This window comes from Aquarana catesbeiana, linkage group LG02 (genome assembly GCF_042186555.1).
Source record: "Aquarana catesbeiana isolate 2022-GZ linkage group LG02, ASM4218655v1, whole genome shotgun sequence".
Lineage (NCBI taxonomy): Eukaryota > Metazoa > Chordata > Amphibia > Anura > Ranidae > Aquarana > Aquarana catesbeiana.
This window is the reverse complement of record NC_133325.1, coordinates 393,149,707-393,169,677: the sequence shown is the minus strand read 5'-3', so window position 1 is coordinate 393,169,677 and position 19,971 is coordinate 393,149,707. Positions and strand designations below refer to the sequence as shown.

Sequence of the window (19,971 nt, the reverse complement as noted above, 5' to 3'; positions counted from 1 at the left end):
ATTATTTTGATGTATATGGGAGGGGTTGGTTACAAAATGATTTGCCACATCTAATTACGCTAGATACACCACTGATATATTATTCTCTGTAAATTGCATGCCAGTTTAATTTTTACCCTAACTTTCTTACAAGTTAGGCCATACTAGGCAATAACATGCTCTGGTCACACAAAAACAAGCTGAAGCAGGCAGTTTGATGCATGTTCTTCATCCAGCTTGTTATGTCCCAAATGCTCTCCTTCAAATGCATCCCCATTATAATAAAGCTATTACATTATTATTAAAAAAAACGAAATGATACAATTTTGTCAAAAAGTAACATTTCTTTTTCCCACAAACAAAGCAGCCAATCTCCACTTCCACTTGCTGGGAATACAAACAATATTCAAAAGGTATTTCAGCGCTTTTAGTAACAAAATTTTAAAAAAAAGTCAATTTTTCTGACTGGCATATCATGATCTAGAAGTTGTGCTTGTACTGTTTCCTTCTAGCGTTCCAAAGCAGCCAATCTCCACTTCCACTTGCAAGTTTGAAGGCTGGAAATACAAACAATCAGAAATACAATGACAATTGACCATGATGAGAATACAACTGCATAAGTTCTTTAACCACTTACCACAAACCGACGCAGCTATACGTTGGTAGTTTGATGTAGAGTACACTTAGCTGCCATAACCCCGGTATTTTCAGAAACCGCAGGCGGTCCTCTCTAAGATAAAAGTGGTCTCCGCGGTGGACTTTTATCGGCGGCGGGAGAGGTTCCCCCCCTCCCGCCGCACTACGTTCTTCTCCGCCACTTACCGGAGCCGCCGGTAGAGGCAGAGACGATCCCATCCTTTCCCCTGGAGCCGAGTGAGGGAAAGATGGCCCCCCCACTCGGCTCCATAACATTGGATGAGAGAAGCAACGTCAAACATCACTTCCGCTTAACCACTGGGCACTTAAACCCCCTTCCTAACCAGCCCAATTTTCAGCTTTCGGTGCTCTCACATTTTGAATGACAATTACTCAGTCATACAACACTGTACCTATATGAATTTTTGTCCTTTTTTTTTTCCACACAAATAAAGCTTTCTTTTGGTGGTATTTAATCACCGTTGGGTTTTTTTATTTTTTGCGCTATGAAAGAAAAAAAAGACTGAAAATTCAGTAAAAAAAAAATTAATTTTTCTTTGTTTCTGTTATAAAATTTAGCAAATTAGTAATTTTTCTTCATACATTTTGCCCAAAATGTATACTGCTACATATCTTTGGTAAAAATAATTACAAATTGGTGTATATTATTTGGTCTTTGTGAAAGTTATAGAGTCCAAAAGCTATGGTGCCAATATCTGAAAATTGATCACACCTGAAGGACTGTCGGCCTGTCTAATTTCTTGAGACCCTAACATGCCAGAAAAGTACAAATACCCCCCAAATGACCTCTTTTTGGAAAGAAGACATTCCAAGGTATTTAGAAAGATGCATGGTGAGTTTTTTTTAGTTGTAATTTTTCCCCATAATTCTTTGCAAAGATTTTTTTTCTTTTTCACAAAATTGTCATATCAGCAGGTTATTTCTCACACACGGCATATGCCTACCACAAATTACACCCTAAAACACATTCTGCTATTACTCTCAAGTACGGCAATACCGCATGTGTGAGACTTTTACACAGCGTGCCCACATACAGAGGCGCAACATGCAGGGAAAACCTTCAGGCGTTCTGGAGGACTCAGGCCAATTCTGACATTTCTCTCCTACATGTAAAAATCATCATTTATTTGCTAGAAAATTACATAGAACCCCAAGACATTATATGTATTTTCTTTAAGGAAAGACCCTAGAGAATACAATGGTGGTCGTTGCAACTTTTTATCTCGCATGGTATTTGCGCAGCAATTTTCCGAACGCATTTTAAAAAAAAAAAAAACAAAACAGTTTTGTGCTTTGAAAAAAAAAAAAAAAAAAAAAAAAAAAACAGTAAAGTTAGCCCAATGTTTTTGCATAATGTGAAAGATGAAGTTACGCCAAGTAAATAGATACCTAACATGTCACCCTTCAAAATTGCACACACTCATGGAATGGCGCCAAACTTCGCTACTTAAAAATCCCCATAGGCGACGCTTTAAAATTTTTTATTGGTTACATGTTTTGAGTTACAGAGGAGGGCCAAAATTATTGTTCTCGCTCTAACGTTCGCAACGATACCTCACATGTGTGGTTTGAACACTGTTTTTATATGTGGGTGGGACTTACGTATGCGTTCACTTCTGCACGCAGGGACAGGGGCGCTTTAAATTTTTTTTTTTTTTTTTTTAATTGTTCATTTTACGTTAGTTTTTTTTTTTGGAAAAAAGTGTCAAATTAAAGTTACATACCGGTAATGTCTTTTCCTGTAGTATTTCAGGACAGCCACTATTGAGAGATAGTCTCCTCCTCTTCCTTTAGGAAACACTGGGCTAGCCCATAAATTCTCACCTCCCCTACCGGACCTCAGTTTTTTCAAGATCACCTCCGGCCAGCTGGGGAGACACAAGAACACATTAATAACATACCATCTAATATCTTTATCATGCTGCGTTCTGGTCTTTATAAGACCCCCCAAAGTTTAGGGTGGGTAACTAGGGCTGTCCTGAAAGACTACAGGAAAAAACGTTACCGGTATGTAACTTTAATTTTCCCTTTTCGTCATTCAGGACAGCCACTATTGAGAGGATAATCGAGCACTTACCAATTAGGGTGGGACTACAGCTTGCAGAACTTTTCGCCCAAAAGCCTGCTCACCTGCCGCCACCAGGTCCACTCTGTAATGCTTAATGAAAGTGGAGTAACTGGACCTTGTCGCTGCCTTGCATATTTGCTCTGGCGTTGCTCCAGCCTTCTCTGCCTGGGAAGTTGCCACGGCTCTGGTAGAGTGTGACTTTATACCCATAGAGATCTCCTTCCCTGCTAAAGAATATGCCTACCCAATAGCTAATCTAAGCCATCTGGCAATCGTGCGTCGAGACGCTCTGAGTCCTTGTCCCGGAAAACAAAATAAATAGAGTATCAGACTTTCTTATTGCCTTAGTCATCTCTAGGTATTGTAGGATACACCTCCTTACATCTAACAAATGAAATTTCAGTTCCCTTTCTCCTGAAGGGTTGGGACAAAATTAAGGTAGGACTATTTCCTGGCTTCTGTGAAAACCTGACGCCACTTTAGGCAAAAATGCTGGATCAGTCTTAAGGACTATCCTGTCTGGCAAAATAACGCAAAAAGGAGTTCTAATTGATAACGCCTCAATTTCGCTGACTCTCCTGGCAGTTGTCACTGCTACTAAAAATACTGTTTTTAAGGTTAGTTCTTTTAACAAACATTTGTCCAAAGGCTCAAAGGGGATTCCCGTTAGGCTCTGTAATACTAAAGATAGGTCCCACCCGGGAAAGGGTGGACCTCGGATAGGTCTCTGTCTGGACAGTGCCCTAAAGAATCTGACTACCCATGGATTGGTGGCCAGAGATTTCTCCAAATAAGCACTGAGTGCTGAAACCTGACTTTTAAGGGTACCTACGGATAACCCCGTCTGCTCCACACTGCAGAAACTCCAAAACAGCTATGGGGCTCTGCACCGAGAAGGAGTTTTCTATGCACCATTTGTTGAAAAAGAGCCAGACCTTTTTATAAATCCAACGCGTCTCTTTTTTTCTACTGTTGAGGAGGGTGGAGATTAATCTCTGTGAAAATCCCTTATATTTCAATATACCCTCCTCAGTAGCCAGGCCGCTAACTTCCACCGGTGTACTTGTAGACAGAGGACTGGACCTTGTGAGAGAAGGTGGAAGGAATAGGGGCGGCTCCGCTGCTAACTGACTGGCCGAAAAGGGAATGGTTTTCAATTCTCAATGTGGAGCTACTAGAATGAGAGAGGTGCTCTCTAGTTGAAACTTCCTCAGAACCGCCGGTAATAGCACCAGAGGAGGGAAGGCATAGCATGTCTTGAAATGCCAATTCTGGGTTAGTGCATCCACCCCCAGTGCTTCTCCTGCGTTTAGGGAGAAAAAACAGGGGGTTTTCGCATTGTCTCTTGAAGTGAAAAGATTCACTTCCGGGGGTCCCAATTTTTTGGATATGAGATCGAAAACCTCCTGGTTGAGGGCCCAATCTCCTTCTCTCAGTCTCCTCCGGCTGAGAAAGTCTGCGAATACATTCCTCTCCCCTCTCAGAAAAACCGCTGAGTTTGAGAGAGTGTTGATCTCGGCCCAATTTAGAATGTCTGTTGCTGGGGCCAGCAGACTTCCACTTCTGGTGCCTCCTTGTTTGTTTATATAGGCCACGGTAGATGAGTTGTCTGACCGTACCTGTATATGGTGGCCCTGAAGTTCCTTTTTGAAAAATCTGAGGGCTAGGCCAACTGCCCTCAGCTCTTTCCAATTGGACGATCTTTTTAGTTCGTCGCCCTTCCAGATGCCCTGCGCTAGAAGGGATCCCAGATGTGCCCCCCAGCCTTTGCCGCTTGCGTCCGTGGTTACTATATGCGGAACTGGGATAAGCCACAGGCGTCCTTGTGACAAGTTTGCTTTCTTCCTCCACCACCAAAGAGATCTCTTTATCTGATGGGGAACCTGTACTAAGGTGTCTAGATCCCTCTGACTGTGGTCCCATACCCTCAGTACATATGACTGTAGGGGAAGAAAATGTAATCCTGCCCACTGCTGGGAGAGTAGAGGTTAGAAGGCCTAACGTTGATATTATGGACCTTTTGGAAAACAGATGGTTGCACTGGAGGGAGAAAACTGCTCTGTCCAGCTTTAGAATTTTTTCCCTTGGAAGAAAAACTCTCAAAAGCGTAGTGTCCAGCAGGTATCCCAGGTACATAATGCGCTGTGAAGGAATGAGACTGGACTTTTCTAAGTTCAGCAGCCACCCCAATCCTGTTAGTACCTTCTTTGTTAGATCGAAATCCTTGATTAGTTGTTCTGGGGATACTACAAATAGGAGCAGATCGTCCAGATAGGCTATAACTGACACTGCCTGGAGTTGCAGGAAGGCCATAGCCTCTGCCAGGACCTTGGTAAATATGCGGGGCGAGGAGGATAGCCCGAAAGGCAGTGCTTGAAACTGGAGATGCAGTATTGCACCGTCCAGGTCTATTGCTAAACAGATAAACTTCTGAGAGGTTTCTGCGATAAGGACGTGTAAATACGCGTCTCTGAGGTCCAGAGACACCATGAAACAATTGTGTGGTAACAGGGCCCTGACCGTAAAGATTGATTCCATGCGAAATCTTTTGTAGCAGATTGACCTGTTTAAGGGCTTTAAATTCAGAATCAATCTGAATTTCCCTGAGGGTTTTTTTTACCATAAATACGTGGGAATAAACCCCCTCTCCTTCCTGCCCCTTTGGTACTCTGTGAACTACATTCTGAATCTCTAGTACCTTCGGTGTGTCTAACAAAGCCTTGGCCTTTGCCATGCAGCTGGAAAGCTGCGTGACAAGGAACCTTTGCGGGTGGGGCCTTGTAAATTCCAAAAGATGCCCCCTTCTTATGATCCCTAGGATGAACCGATAGGGGGAGATGGTCTCCCACTGTGGAAGGAAGGCCCCCAGTCTTCCTCCCACCGGACTTAGTCGTTGATCTTTACGGGCTTTTTCAGGAGGGCGAAAAATCGCCCCTCCTCTGCCCTTGCCTCTTTGGCCCCAAGTTTTCTTCTGCCCCCCTTGTTTTGGAGCTTCCCTGCGCTTTTGCGGATGAAACCCCTTCTTTGTCTGTGCTGGGGTTTTCCGTTTGAGTGGGAAGGACTTCTTTTTGTCCGCTGTACGGTCTAAGACTGTATCTAACCCAGGGCCAAAGAGTAGATCACCTGTCAGGGGTATCCCGCACAATCTGACCTTAGAGGCCGTGTCGCCCGGTCAAGTCTTCAGCCAGAGGGCTCTTCTGGCCGAATTAGCCAGAGCCGCTGATCTGGCCGACATTCGGACTGACTCTGCCGAGGCGTCTGCAATGTATGCGATTCCTCGCAGAATCGTGGGTAAAGAAGCCAGGATAGTTTCCTTGGCCATACTAGCTTCAATGTGCTCCTGAATATGGAAAAGCCAGTGTTCTAAGTTGCGGGCTACAACAGTAACAGCCATTCCTGGCTTTAAATTACCTGGTGGAGACACCGGACCGAGTGTGCAGCTGCCAGGATTTTCCAAGCCACAGAACATAGGCGTTCCACTAACTTATCCTCCTATACTGTGGTCTCTGCCAGCTAACAGCCGTCATAGACAACATCTCCCCCTGAGCCAGCACAGGGATTAACCATCTACTTTGCATCAATAGTCCGTAACACCTTGCATTTATCCTACATATACCCGATATGGTGTCTGTTGAGGGATAACTATTTTTGAGGTCTGGATAGAGATACTTTCAGTATTCATGCGCCCAATAGTCTATTAGATCATTTACTATTCAGCTGACGGACGTGACGCCCTTTGTGTCCGGTCACGCTCTGCTGACGGTCCTGGTCTCGTTGGTGGTGGCCCTGGTGCTTGGGTCTGGACCCCGGTGGCGAGCAGCCTCTTCCCTTCCCCTTCCTCAATCGGATGCCATGTGATACTGTCTTTCTACGATAGATATACATCTCACCTCCAGCCCCTGAAGAAGAGGTCGTAATCAATACAAAAACCTCGAAACGCGTCGGACCTGCACTGTCAATTAGCTCCTGGTTGCTATATCAGCGTTCTGTGGGTTAAGTGCAGTTCTGTTGATTTGTTTTGTATATCTGTATCATTATCAATTGTATACAGCGGAATCCATTGTGTTACCATTGTTGTCTTTTTTTATACAATATGTGTCATATTTTTAACTAATTTTTTGATATAATAAAAACAAATTTTTTTTATACTCTTGATACATTATTTCAGACTTCCACCCTTTAAAATCCCACCTAAGAGGAAATCTTTCGATTGTACTGTTGAGTCCCATGTCTTTTTTAGTAGTGAGTCTATCCTTTTGTCCATGACATCCGATAAGGTCCCCATATCCTCGAATGCCAGGTCTATGTGCCTAGAGACCTGAGAGAAGGCGGCGTCCAACTTGGGATTTTTATTCCAAATGGACGCTGGATCCTCTGAAAACGGGAACCTTCTCTTAAGTGAGCTAGAGAAGAAGGGCTTCCTTTCAGGATCCTGCCACTCTTTTTTTAATCGTTTCCAACAGAACTTCATGTACTGGGAAAACTTTTCTCTTTTGATCTCCCAAGCCCTTGTACATAAGGTCATGGAGTGATAGGGGTTTTTTATCCTCGTGTATACCGAGGGTTGTATATATTGCCCCTAGGAGATCTTCCACCTCATCCAAGGACAATTTATACCTGGAGATTTTCCTACACTCCCCGTCCTGGTCCTCCCCACTGTCCGGTTGCCCTTGCTCCACCCCGGAAGGGCCTGAAATTTCCTCTGCCATAACTATATTAGTAGATCTGGCAGGTGCAGAGCCCTGAGCATGAGGCGGGGTTGTGTCCTGCTGAATGGGTTTAGAGGGAAGCTGAAATGTTTCAAAAAGCGTCTTAAAACATGAAAAAGTGGATGACAGCTCTTTCACAGAAGCTGCCAATCCGGACTGTTGCTCAGATTCCCTTTCCTTAACCAGGCAGTCTATGCACTCTTTACACAAAACCTTGGTCCATGCTTCCACTAAACTGTCTCTACAAGAGGCACACTTCCTTTTAGAGACATGAGTGGACTTTGTCTTTTCTGTAGATTCCTGAAATTACATACAGAAAACATATTACATTCAGCATCTTTAACGGAAACAACCCTGGGAGTGCACCAGACCCACCTCTTAGGGATCTGAGCCACCCCCTGACCACCCAGGGGGTCTGCCCCCCTCTAAGCAAGGAACCATACATGAGGGGGGACAATCCTAGATAGAGAAGACCCCCCCCCAGGGAACTCTTACCTTCGGAAGGCTGGAGATAGTGTCCGCATGAGTCGCAGCATCTGCCTCCGACATGACTGCAGGTGGTTGCCTGTGTTGAGTCTCACGCTGCCTGCGCGTGTTTCCGACTCTCTCCAGCCTGTGCACAGCCCCCTATCAGCTCCGCGACCTGGAACCGGAAGCCGCGAGTCAAAGGGAGACGTCCGCCGGAAATGATGTCACCCGTCATCCGGCCCGCTGGTTCCTAAAAATTGCTGCCTGTACAGCGTACAGGGAGAGCGGACTGTCTGCTTGCTGCGGCCCTGTGGACACGATAGGGGTCCCCCACAACCTGATGCCGTGCACGACAAGGAAGGGGTGGCTTCTCCTGCGGGTATGTACCACCATTCTTATCCTGGAAGCCCCTGCTTCTCTAGGGATGTTACAAAAGGCCACAATCTCCCTGACTGCCACAGCCTGGTTCCATGCACAGTGTTTCCCCACCGGAGGAAACACTAATAACTGAGGTCCAGCAGGGGAGGTGAGAATTTATGGGCTGGCGCAGTGTTTCCTAAAGGAAGAGAAGGAGACTATATCTCTCAATAGTGGCTGTCCTGAATGACGAAAAGGGAAACATTTTTGATCACTTTTATTCATATTACAAGGAATGTAAACATCCTTTGTAATGGGAATATGACATGACAGGTCCTCTTTACAGAGAGATATGGGGTCAATAAGACCCCACATCTCACCTCTAGGCTGGAAAGCCTGAAATAAAAAAACAAAAAAAAACCAAAAAAACAATCCTGGCCTCGATCTTAGCGGTGAGTCGGTAGAAGCACCGGAAGGCGACGGGGGGGGGGGAGACCCCTCTCGTCTCCCGTAAGAACGATCAAGCAGTGGAACAGCCGCTATGATCATTGTTATGGTGTAGGGAATCGCCGGCTGAAAAAGCCGATATCTGAATGATGCCTGTAGCTGCACAAAGTCAAGAACGTCATATGATGGCCGGCGGGCGGGAAGTGGTTAAAACGCATTTTTTTAACACAAAGTTGTCCATTTATACAATATTTCTAACACATAGCATGTACATACCAAAAATGACACCCCAAAATAGATTCTCCTACTCCTCCTGAGTACGGCGATACCACATGTGAGACTTCCACGGCCTGGCCACATACAGAGGCCGAGTAAGGCAGAGTACAGCCGAGCATGACAGAGCATGGCTGGGCATGACAGAGCATGACTGGGTATGACAGAGTATTGCGAGGTATTGCAGGGTATTGCAGAGTATGGCGGGGTATTACAGGGTATTGCGGGGTATTGCAGAGTATTGCACTTAATTGTAATTGCACTGTAATGTAAAAAATGTAAATGTGAGATCTGAGGTCTTTTTGACCCCAGTTCTCACATGAAAGAGGTCCCATCGTGCTTTTTTTTTCTATTACAAGGGATGTTTACATTCACAGTGACACCAATAGCAGTTTTTTTTTGTTTGCATTGGTGTCAGTTTGTGACAGTTATAAGTGTTAGGGCAGTTAGGGTTAGCCCCCTTTAGGTCCAGGGTACCCCCCCTAACCCCCCCTAATAAAAGGTTAACCTCTTGATCACCCTCTGTCGCCAGTGTTCACTAAGTGATCGTTTTTCTGATCGCTGTATTAGTGACACAGGCGACGCTAGTTAGGGAAGTATATAGGTTCGCCGTCAGCGTTTTATAGCGACAGGGACCCCCATATACTACCTACTAAAGGTTTTAACCCCCTGATTCCCCCCTAGTTAACCCTTTCACCAGTGATCACCGTATAACTGTTACGGGTGACACTGGTTAGTTAGTTTGTTTTTTATAGTTTATTATAGTTTCAGGGCACCCGTTTATTTCCTAATAAAGGTTTAACCCCCTAATTGCCAGGCGGTGATATAAGTTAAGTTTTTAGGGTCAGATAAGGTCTGCGTCGCCCCAGGCAGCGTCAGGTTAGTGCCAGTACCGCTAACACCCACGCACGCAGCATACACCTCCCTTAGTGCTATAGTATCTGAACGGATCAATATCTGATCTGATCAGATCCATACTAGCGTCCCCAGCAGTTTAGGGTCCCCATAAACACAGTGTTAGTGGGATCAGCACAGATACCTGCTAGCACCTGCGTTTTGCCCCTCGGCCCAGCCCTGCCCAGCCCACCCAAGTGCAGTATCGATCGATCACTGACACTTACAAAACACTAAGCACACATAACTGCAGCGTTCGCAGAGTCAGGCCTGATCCCTGCAATCGCTAACAGTCAGGAGCTTTTTTGCCTGTGAGTCTCACTAGTGTACCCCTAAATTTAGAGCCCAAAATGGCAAATCGAAGGTACACTAGTGAAGAGGCCTACACGTTTCTGAGCATGACAGATAGTGAAGAGGAAGTCACTCATCTGTCAGATTCAGGCTCAGAATACGATAGGCACAGGTTGCGTTAAATGTTTTATTTTTTACTATTTTTTTTTGTATTTGCTTTGCAGGTATGGTAAGTCTTACTGTTATACTGTAATGTTACTTTGTTTTATTGTTAACCATCATTTGCTTAGCAGGTACGCCATTCAGTTGCAGCGCGGATTTATTTATCTTGACAGCAACAGCGTTTGCTCCCACGATATATAAAGCCGTGACTCCAGCGCTGTCGGAGGTGATTTCACCACCAGTGTTACATACTTCAGCATATATGCCGAAGCGTGGGGGCAGCAGTGGGCGGGGGAGCGATTTGCTCCTAACTTTTGCGGGAGGATGCCCCCATGCTTCGGCATATATATACGGTGCATGTATGCCCATCATTAGAAGTGGGTGGATGAAGGGAGGTATTCTAATGGTGGGCATACCCAACGATCAATCTCTTTTTCGTTCAGCCCACAGGCTGCATGAAAAAAAAGTTTAAAATATATGCCCAACAAGGACCAGCAACGTACTGGTATGTTGCTGGATTTTGAGTGGTTATACCAGAATGATGCCTGCAGGTTTAGGTATCATCTTGGTATCATTCTTTTCAGCCAGCGGTCGGCTTTCATGTAAAAGCAATCCTAGCGGCTAATTAGCCTCTAGACTGCTTTTACAAGCAGTGGGAGGGAATCCCCCCCCACCGTCTTCCATGTTTTTCTCTGGCTCTCCTGTCCCAACAGGGAACCTGAGAATGCAGCCGGTGATTCAGACAGCTGACCATAGAGCTGATCAGAGACCAGAGTGGCTCCAAACATCTCTATGGCCTAAGAAACCGGAAGCTACAAGCATTTCATGACTTAGATTTCGCCGGATGTAAACAGCGCCATTGGGAAATTGGGAAAGCATTTTATCACACCGATCTTGGTGTAGTCAGATGCTTTGAGGGCAGAGGAGAGATCTAGGGTCTAATAGACCCCAGTTTTTTTTTAAACTACCTATTGCTATCATAGGGGATATTTACATTCCCTGAGATAACAATAAAAATGATTAAAAAAAAATAAAAAATGAAAGGAACAGTTTAAAAATAAGATAAAAAAGCAAAAAAATAATAAAGAAAAAAAAAAAAAAAGCACGCCTGTCCCCCCCCCCTGCTCTCGCGCAAAGGCGAACGCAAGCGTCGGTCTGGCGTCAAATGTAAACAGCAATTGCACCATGCATGTGAGGTATCACCGCGAAGGTCAGATCGAGGGCAGTAATTTTAGCAGTAGACCTCCTCTGTAAATCTAAAGTGGTAACCTGTAAAGGCTTTTAAAAATGTATTTAGTTTGTCGCCACTGCACGTTTGTGCGCAATTTTAAAGCATGTCATGTTTGGTATCCATGTACTCGGCCTAAGATCATCTTTTTTATTTCATCAAACATTTAGGCAATATAGTGTGTTTTAGCGCATTAAAATTTAAAAAAGTGTGTTTTTTTCCCCCAAAAATGCGTTTGAAAAATCGCTGCGCAAATACTGTGTGAAAAAAAAAAAAATGAAACACCCACCATTTTAATCTGTAGGGCATTTGCTTTAAAAAAATATATAATGTTTGGGGGTTCAAACTAATTTTCTTGCAAAAAAAAATTATTTTTTCTTGTAAACGAAAAGTGTCAGAAAGGGCTTTGTCTTTTCAAGTGGTTAGAAGAGTGGGTGATGTGTGACATAAGCTTCTAAATGTTGTGCATAAAATGCCAATGACAGTTCAAACCCCCCCCAAATGTCCCCATTTTGGAAAGTAGACACCCCAAGCTATTTGCTGAGAGGCATGTCGAGTCCATGGAATATTTTATATTGTGACACAAGTTGCGGGAAAAAGACAAATTTTTTTTTTTTTTTAACAAAGTTGTCACTAAATGATATATTGCTCAAACATGCCATGGGAATATGTGAAATTACACCCTAAAATACATTCTGTTACTTCTCCTGAGTATGGGGATACCACGTGTGAGCCTTTTTGGGAGCCTAGCCGCGTACGGGACCGCGAAAACCAAGCACCGCCTTCAGGCTTTCTAAGGGCGTAAATTTTTGATTTCACGCTTCACTGCCTATCACAGTTTTGGAGTCCATGGAATGCCCAGGTGGCACAAAACCCCCCCAAATGACCCTATTTTGGAAAGTAGACACCCAAGCTATTTGCTGAGAGGTATAGTGAGTATTTTGCAGACCTCACTTTTTGTCACAAAGTTTTGAAAATTGAAAAAAAAAAAAAAAATTTTTCTTGTCTTTCTTCATTTTCAAAAACAAATGAGAGCTGCAAAATACTCACCATGCCTCTCAGCAAATAGCTTGGGGTGTCTACTTTCCAAAAAGGGGTCATGGGGGGGGGGGTTGTGCTATCTTGGCATTTTATGGCCTTCAAAACTGTGATAGGTAGTGAGGAGTGAAATCAAAAATTTACGCCCTTAGAAATCCTGAAGGCGGTGCTTGGTTTCGGGGCCACGTACGCGGCTAGCCTCCCAAAAAGTACAACACATGTGGTATCCCCATACTCAGGAGAATCAGCAGAATGTATTTTGGGGTGCAATTCCATATATGCCCATGGCCTGTGTGAGCAATATATCATTTAGTGACAACTTTGTGCAAAAAAAAAAAAAAGTTTGTCATTTTCCTGCAACTTGTGGCAAAATATAAAACATTCCATGGACTCAACATGCCTCTCAGAAAATTGCTTGGGGTGTCTACTTTCCAAAATGGGGTCATTTGGGGGGGGTTCGTGCCATCTTGGCATTTTATGGCCTTCAAAACTGTGATAGGTAGTGAGGAGTGAAATCAAAAATTTACGCCCTTAGAAATCCTGAAGGCGGTGCTTGGTTTCGGGGCCCCGTACGCGGCTAGGCTCCCAAAAAGTCCTAAACATGTGGTATCCCTGTACTCAGGAGAAGCAGCTAAAATGTATTTTGGGGTGCAATTCCACATATGCCCATGGCCTGTTTGAGCAATATATCATTTAGTGACAACTTTTTGTAATTTTTTTTTTTTTTGTCATTATTCAATCACTTGGGACAAAAAAAATAAATATTCAAAAAAATAAATATTCAATGGGCTCAACATGCCTCTCAGCAATTTCCTTGGGGTGTCTACTTTCCAAAACGGGGTCATTTGGGGGGGGTTTGTACTGCCCTGCCATTTTAGCACCTCAAGAACTGACATAGGCAGTCATAAACTAAAAGCCGTGTAAATTCCAGAAAATGTACCCTAGTTTGTAGACGCTATAACTTTTGTGCAAACCAATAAATATACGCTTATTGACATTTTTTTTACCAAAGACATGTGGCCGAATACATTTTGGCCTAAATGTATATTGCATGACCGCGCAATTAGCAGTTAAAGCGACGCAGTGCCAAATTGTAAAAAGTGCTCTGGTCAGGAAGGGGGTAAATCCTTCCGGGGCTGAAGTGGTTAACAAGTTTTAAAAATAGGCCTGGTCTAAGTGATTAAAAGAACAAAAAGCTTACTTGTCGAGGTGACTTTACAAGTGACGCTGTACGAAATCCACTTTGGGCATTTCCTTCTGGTCTATAAAGCAGAATACGTGTACTGGGCACAAAACTCCATGAACGACCCAGGGCTGGACGAATCCTACTTGCACTGTCTTTAGTAATGTGGTTAGTTGCCTGGAGAGATGCACCAATCAGTATCATTTAGTACAAGCAATCCATTAAATCAACAGCAGAAAAGTAATTTAAAGTATCTTGAGCTATATAACAGATCATAAAGTAGCCACCATATTGAAAGATAACGTACGATATAATTACAGTATTATTACAAATGAACACAATAGAGCAACATAAAGCTGGGTACACACTGTCCGAAAATCAGCAAGAACAGGACAACTTTCGGTCAGTGTGTACAGAAGTCTGTCTGACAGAAGTCTAATGACTGGCATTTGTCAAAAAGACATGCTGGAAAACTAGACCATCGGTGCACGCAGCCAATGGCACAGCTTGGGAGAATGTCACAACAACATCGTTTGTGTTGGTAGTTCGATCTGTTAACCCACTGGGTTGAATGAAAAAGATTTAGCAGTACAGTGTGTACTGGGCTTATGATATTTAACACGGTACAGGCCACAATGACCAATGGAGTTCATTTTTTTAACAATGTCTGCAGCAAATTCTGTTATCGGAATGTGGAAGTGTTATACTACAGTAAGCCAAAACTTGGCATCTTTTCCAAGTAAGGCCCATTTCACACTGGTGCGACATACACACTTTGGGAGCACATGTCGCATGACGTGTATAAATCAATGGTTCCCTATGAGAGCAGTCTTAACTGGTCCAACACAAGTTGGTCTGACTTTGAAAAAGGTTCCTGCACTACTTTTATCTGACTTCAGCCCAGTCAAGATCACTAAAGGCGGATCAAAGCTGGATGAACATCTTAACTGATTCGACTTTGGCATGCGACTTGTGCTCTAAAGATCTTGAAGGGGAACCCATACCAGGCTCTTCAGGTCTGGAAATGAAAGATACCTTCGGTCTAGTATGGATTTTAAGTGGAACCCCCACTCCAAAATAAAAAAAGAAACAGCGTGGGATCCCCCCCCAAAATCCATACAAGGTCCTTATCTGAGCATGCAACCCAGCAGGTCAGGAAAGGAGGAAGGGATTAGCAAGCGCAACCCCCCCACACACACACACCATACCAGGCCACAAGCCCTCAACATGGCAAGGGCTTCTTTCCGACAACCCTGGGCGGCGGTTGGGGGGGGTCTGCGGGCAGGGGGCCAGTACACAGGTGTTTGACGAAGTCCTTTTATTAACCAGTTTCAGACTCTGGGCGTACTAGACACGCCCAAAAACATGTCATCATTGTACACAGGGCATGTCTAGTACATCCAGTCTTTCTGCCGAGATCCTTCCCTGTCCCAGTACTGGACAATTCAGCTCTATTAACCACTTCATTACCCACGTATAGTCAAATGACGGCCTCAGATGGGATCTCCCATCCTGGGTGGCTGTCATATGACGTCCTGGGCTTCCCGGCCATCTAGGGGGCACGCTCGGGACCCGGTGCAGGTGCCCGGCGGCCGCGATTGCCGCCGGGCACCCGCGATTGCCCGTTAACCGAGCAGAACCGTGGATCTGTGTGTGTAAACACACAGATCCACGTCCTGTCTGTTGAGAGGAGACCGATCTGTGTTCCCAGTACAGCGGAACACTGATCAGTCTCCTCCCCTTGTGAGTCCCCACCCCCTACAGTTAGAATCACTCCCTTAGGAAACATAATTAACCCCTTGTGTCCCTCTAGTGGTTAACCCCTTCACTGCCTGTCACATTTATACAGTAATCAATGCAATTTTATAGCATTGATCGCTGTATAAATGTGAATGGTCCCAAAAATGTGTCAAAAGTGTCCGATGTGTCCGCCATAATGTCGCAGTCACGGGGAGAAAAAAAAACAAAAAAAAAAAAAAAAAAAAAAACGCAGATCGCCGCCATTACTAGTAAAAAAAAAAAAAAAAATAATAATTTTTTTTTTTAAATGCCATAAATCTATCCCGTATTTTGTAGACGCTATAACTTTTGCGCAAACCAATCAATATACGCTTATTGTGATTTTTTTTACCAAAAATATGAAGAAGAATACATATCGGCCTAAACTGAGGAAAAAATTTGTTTAAAAAAAAAAATTGGGATATTTATTATAGCAAAAAGTAAAAAATAGTGTTTTTTTCAAAATTGTCGCTTTTCTTTTGTTTATAGCGCAAAAAATAAAAACCGCAGAGGTGATCAAATACCACCAAAAGAAAGCTCTATTTGTGGGGAAAAAAGGACATCAATTTTGTTTGGGTACAACGTCGCACGACCGCGCAATTTTTGTTTAAATTGCGACAGCGCTGAAAACTAAAAATTGGTCTGGGAAGGAAGGGGGTGAAAATGCCCTGTATTGAACCGGTTAAACACAGCTGCATTGCCAAGTACATAGAGAAGCTGTCAAAAAAAGGCTTAGACTTACCGGTGACCGTATTTCTAAGAGCCTTTTAGGACAACCTTGGAGAGCGTGCAGCTCTGCCCATTTTCCTGGAAACACATGCAGTCTTTAAATCCCTCCTCTTCCACCATAGCCTCAGTTATTGTGTGGTCTCCAACAAACTGGGAAACAAAGCACAGAAAAACCGCAAAACAACCAACCATGATTGATACTTAAACCACTTCTAAGATAAAAGGGAGGGAAAATAACGATTGTCCTGAAAGGCTTTAAGAAATACCATCGCTGGTAAGTCTAACTAAGCCTTTCTCAAATCGCCTTTCAGGACAACCTTGGAGAGGATAACAGAGAAACTTACCCTAGGGTGGGACTACTGCCTGCAGTACCTTCCTGACGAAGGCTTGATCTGCGGCGGACAGTAGGTCCAACCTATAATGTCGGAGAAATGTCGAGTAGTTGGACCAAGTGGCAGCCTTGCAAATTTATTCAGGTGTAGCACCGGCCCTTTCAGCCCAGGAAACTGCCTTTACGTGAACCTGAGAATATCACGAAGAGAGCATTTGATTTTGTAAACTCTTGGCGACTGTTAGAAAGTGCAGCAGGCATCTCCTCACATCCAGTGTGTGGAAAGCTTCTTCTCCTGGATTGGCAGGAGCTGAGGAAAAAGTGGGCAGGTCTATTTCCTGTGAATGGTAAAAATGTTGAAGAAACCTTAGGCAAAAAGGCTGGATCTGTTTGAAGAATTACCCAGTCTGAAAAAACTTTTAGAAAGGGTTCTGTTACCGCCAGGGCCTGAAGCTCGCTGACTTTTCTTGCCAACGTAATGGCTACCAGGAAAATTGTTTTCATAAATATGTTTAAGGATGCTTCCTCTAAGGGTTCAAATGGAGCTCCTGTGAGACCCTGTAAAACAAAAGACAGATCCCAACTGAGAAAAACTTTAAGGGCTACTGGTCTATTCCGTGCAAGTGCCCTAAAAAAAAAAAAAAAAATCTTGAAATTAAGACTTCTCCGGATAGAGAGTTTTCCCCCAAAAAACTGATAGAGCCACCACCTGGGTTTTCAGGGTGCTGACTGCCAGCCCCTTCTCCATTCCAAACTTTCAGGCATATGGCCCGAGTTACCTCCTTTCTACTGGAGTAGGGTCTTCACTAATTTATCAGACAGTCTCTTGGTTTTTAGGAGGTCTTCTTCAGAAACCAAGCAATTAGATGTAACCGGTCTGCTTCCGGATGGTTCACAGAACCCCTGCGTTAAGTCCTTTCTGGGCAGCAGCTTCCATGGAGGCTTTGCAGCCAGGTTTAGTAGTGTGGTGAACCAGGGTCTTTTTGGCCAGAAGGGAGTGACCAGAATCAGATTGGCATTTTCCTCCCTGAATTTGCTTAGGACCAGTAGTATCAGGGGAAAGGGGGGGGGGAAGCGTAGCACAGCTGGTAATGCCACAGATGTACGAGATCTTCTATGCCTACAGCCTGGTCTTCTCGGTGGAGTGAGAAGAACTTCTGTACTTTCGAGTTCTGTTGGCTGGTGAACAGATCTATTTGAGGTTGCCCCCAAGCATCGGAGATCATCAAGAAAACTTCTTGGTTCAGACTCCACTCTGCTTCCACCACTCTCCTGCTTGGTAGGTCTGCTAGCAGATTCTGGGATCCCTTTAGGTGGACTGCAGACAATGAGGCTGCCCAGGCAAGTAGCTGACTGGCTAGTTCCAGGAGTCCTCTGCTCCTGGTTCCTCCTTGTTTCCATACATAAGCTACTGCGGTCGTATTGTCCGAAAGAACCTGAACATGTTGTCCCTTTACTACTTGTTTGAAAGGCTAGGAGACTGAGAAAAATGGCTTTTAGTTCCCGCCAATTTGAGGACATTTCGGCTTCTGCTTTGGACCAGGCCCCCTGAGAGGTTTGGCTGTCCAGGTGGGCTCCCCAACCCCAGGAACTCGTGTCTGTTAGATGCTTGTCTAGGGGAAAGACCCAGGAGAGACCTCTTGCCAGGTTGGTTGAATACCTCCACCACCAGAGCGCCCGTTTTACATTTGCGGTAAGTATGATCTGTTTTTCGACTCCTAGTGCGACCATCTTTGTAAGATAATCATCTGGAGAGGCCTGGAATGTAATCTGGCCCACTGTATACCTGGGATCGATGCTGTGAGGAGTCCTAAAACTGCCATGGCTGATCGGACTGAAACTAAGAGATTGGTTTGAATCTGTCTCAACGCAGATTGGATCTTCTCCATCTTCTCTTGTGGCAGAAACACTTTTTGGAGCACCGAGTTTATCGTATAGCCCAGAAACTTCATCTCCTGCATTGGTTCTAGATTTGATTTTTCTAGATTCAGGAGCCACCCCAAGTTCTTGAGGTGAGCCTGAGACACCTGAAGATTTGTCAAGACCTGTTCTTTTGGAGTCCGCAAAAAACAGCAGGTCATCCAGGTATGGGATGACCGAAATCCCTCTTAGCTTCAGAGGCTCCAGGGCTTCCGTCATTATCTTTACAAAGATCCTGGGAGAGGATGAAAGTCCGAACGGCAGAGCTCTGAATTGGAGATGCCAAACTGAAGTCCCCAGGGTGAGGGCTAGATAGAGAAAGCGCTGGGAAACCTGAGCTATCGGGACGTGTAAATAGGCGTCCCTTAGATCTAGGGATGCCATAAAAGAGTTTGGAGTCAGTAATTTTCGTTATTGAATGGATCGTGTCCATCCGGAAATGTTTGTAACGGATCGATCTGTTCAGGATCTTTAAGTTCAGAATCAACCAATACTTTCCCGAAGGCTTTTTTACCAAGAAGATGTGGGAATAGAAGCCCCGGCCCTCCTGATGTTTTGAGACCCGGATAATCACCTCCTGTTGAATCAGATCCTGCAGCAGGTTCATCATTGCGGAAGCTTTTTCTTGGTCCTTTGGAAGACCTGTAACATAAAATCTGCTAGGGGGTGGGGTTCTGAAAACTCCAGACTGTATCCCTGGGAGATGACGTTTTTCACGAACAGGCTTGCAGTTGTTTTGTTCCACTGTAGGTGAAAGGCACACAATCGTCCCCCTACTGGAGTAAGATTGTCATTTGTTTTTAGGGGGCTGGTCTGGGGGAGAGCTGAAGAGAACTCCTCCTCTTCCCTTACCCCTTTGGGAGACCCAGCGGTTCTTGTAGTCTTGATCCCTATTCTCGTGGGGCTGTTGAACAGCATGAAAATTCTTTTTGATCGATTATTTCTTTTTGGAAGGGAAAGCCTTTTTCTTGTCGACTGTCCTGTCCAAGACTGTTTCAAGGTCTGGACCAAAAAGAAGATTACCTGAAAAAGATAACTTTATCTTGGAAGCTGTGTCACCGGACCAAGTTTTTAGCCAGACAGCACGTCTGGCTGAGTTCACCAGTGCTGATGACCTTGCTGACATCTTTACTGATTCAGCTGATGCATCAGCCATGTATTTTACTGTCTTCAGTATCAACGGAAAGGACTCCAGAAGTTCTTTTTTCCGTGACGTACCCGCCTCTACGTGGCTTTTCAGCTGCTCTACCCAGCATTCTAGGTTCCTTGCAACAACCGTGGAAGCCATAGCGGGTTTGAGGCTGGCCGATGTGGAATCCCACACTTTTTTCAAGAGGGAGCATCCTTCAGCACCCCTTCAGCATGTCCTCGAATGCTAGGTTCGTGCAATGGGAAACCTGCGTCAATGTGGCATCTACCCGGGTTTTTTTATGCCATACCTCTGACTCCTTATCTTCG

At 44.5% G+C, this 19,971-nt stretch overlaps 1 protein-coding gene across 1 annotated transcript in view; it reads right to left on the bottom strand.

The window, feature by feature from the left end:
• Window positions 1-303: 303 nt before the first annotated feature.
• Window positions 304-19,971, bottom strand: part of RAD51D (RAD51 paralog D) — a 46,305-nt gene continuing 26,637 nt past the window's right edge. The window contains exons 10-11 of the mRNA XM_073615231.1: window positions 13,773-13,931; window positions 304-536 (exon numbers count right to left, since the gene is read on the bottom strand). Of these exons, the coding sequence (XP_073471332.1) occupies window positions 453-536; window positions 13,773-13,931 (243 nt within the window). The 3' untranslated portion in view covers window positions 304-452. The remainder of the gene's footprint in view (window positions 537-13,772; window positions 13,932-19,971) is intronic.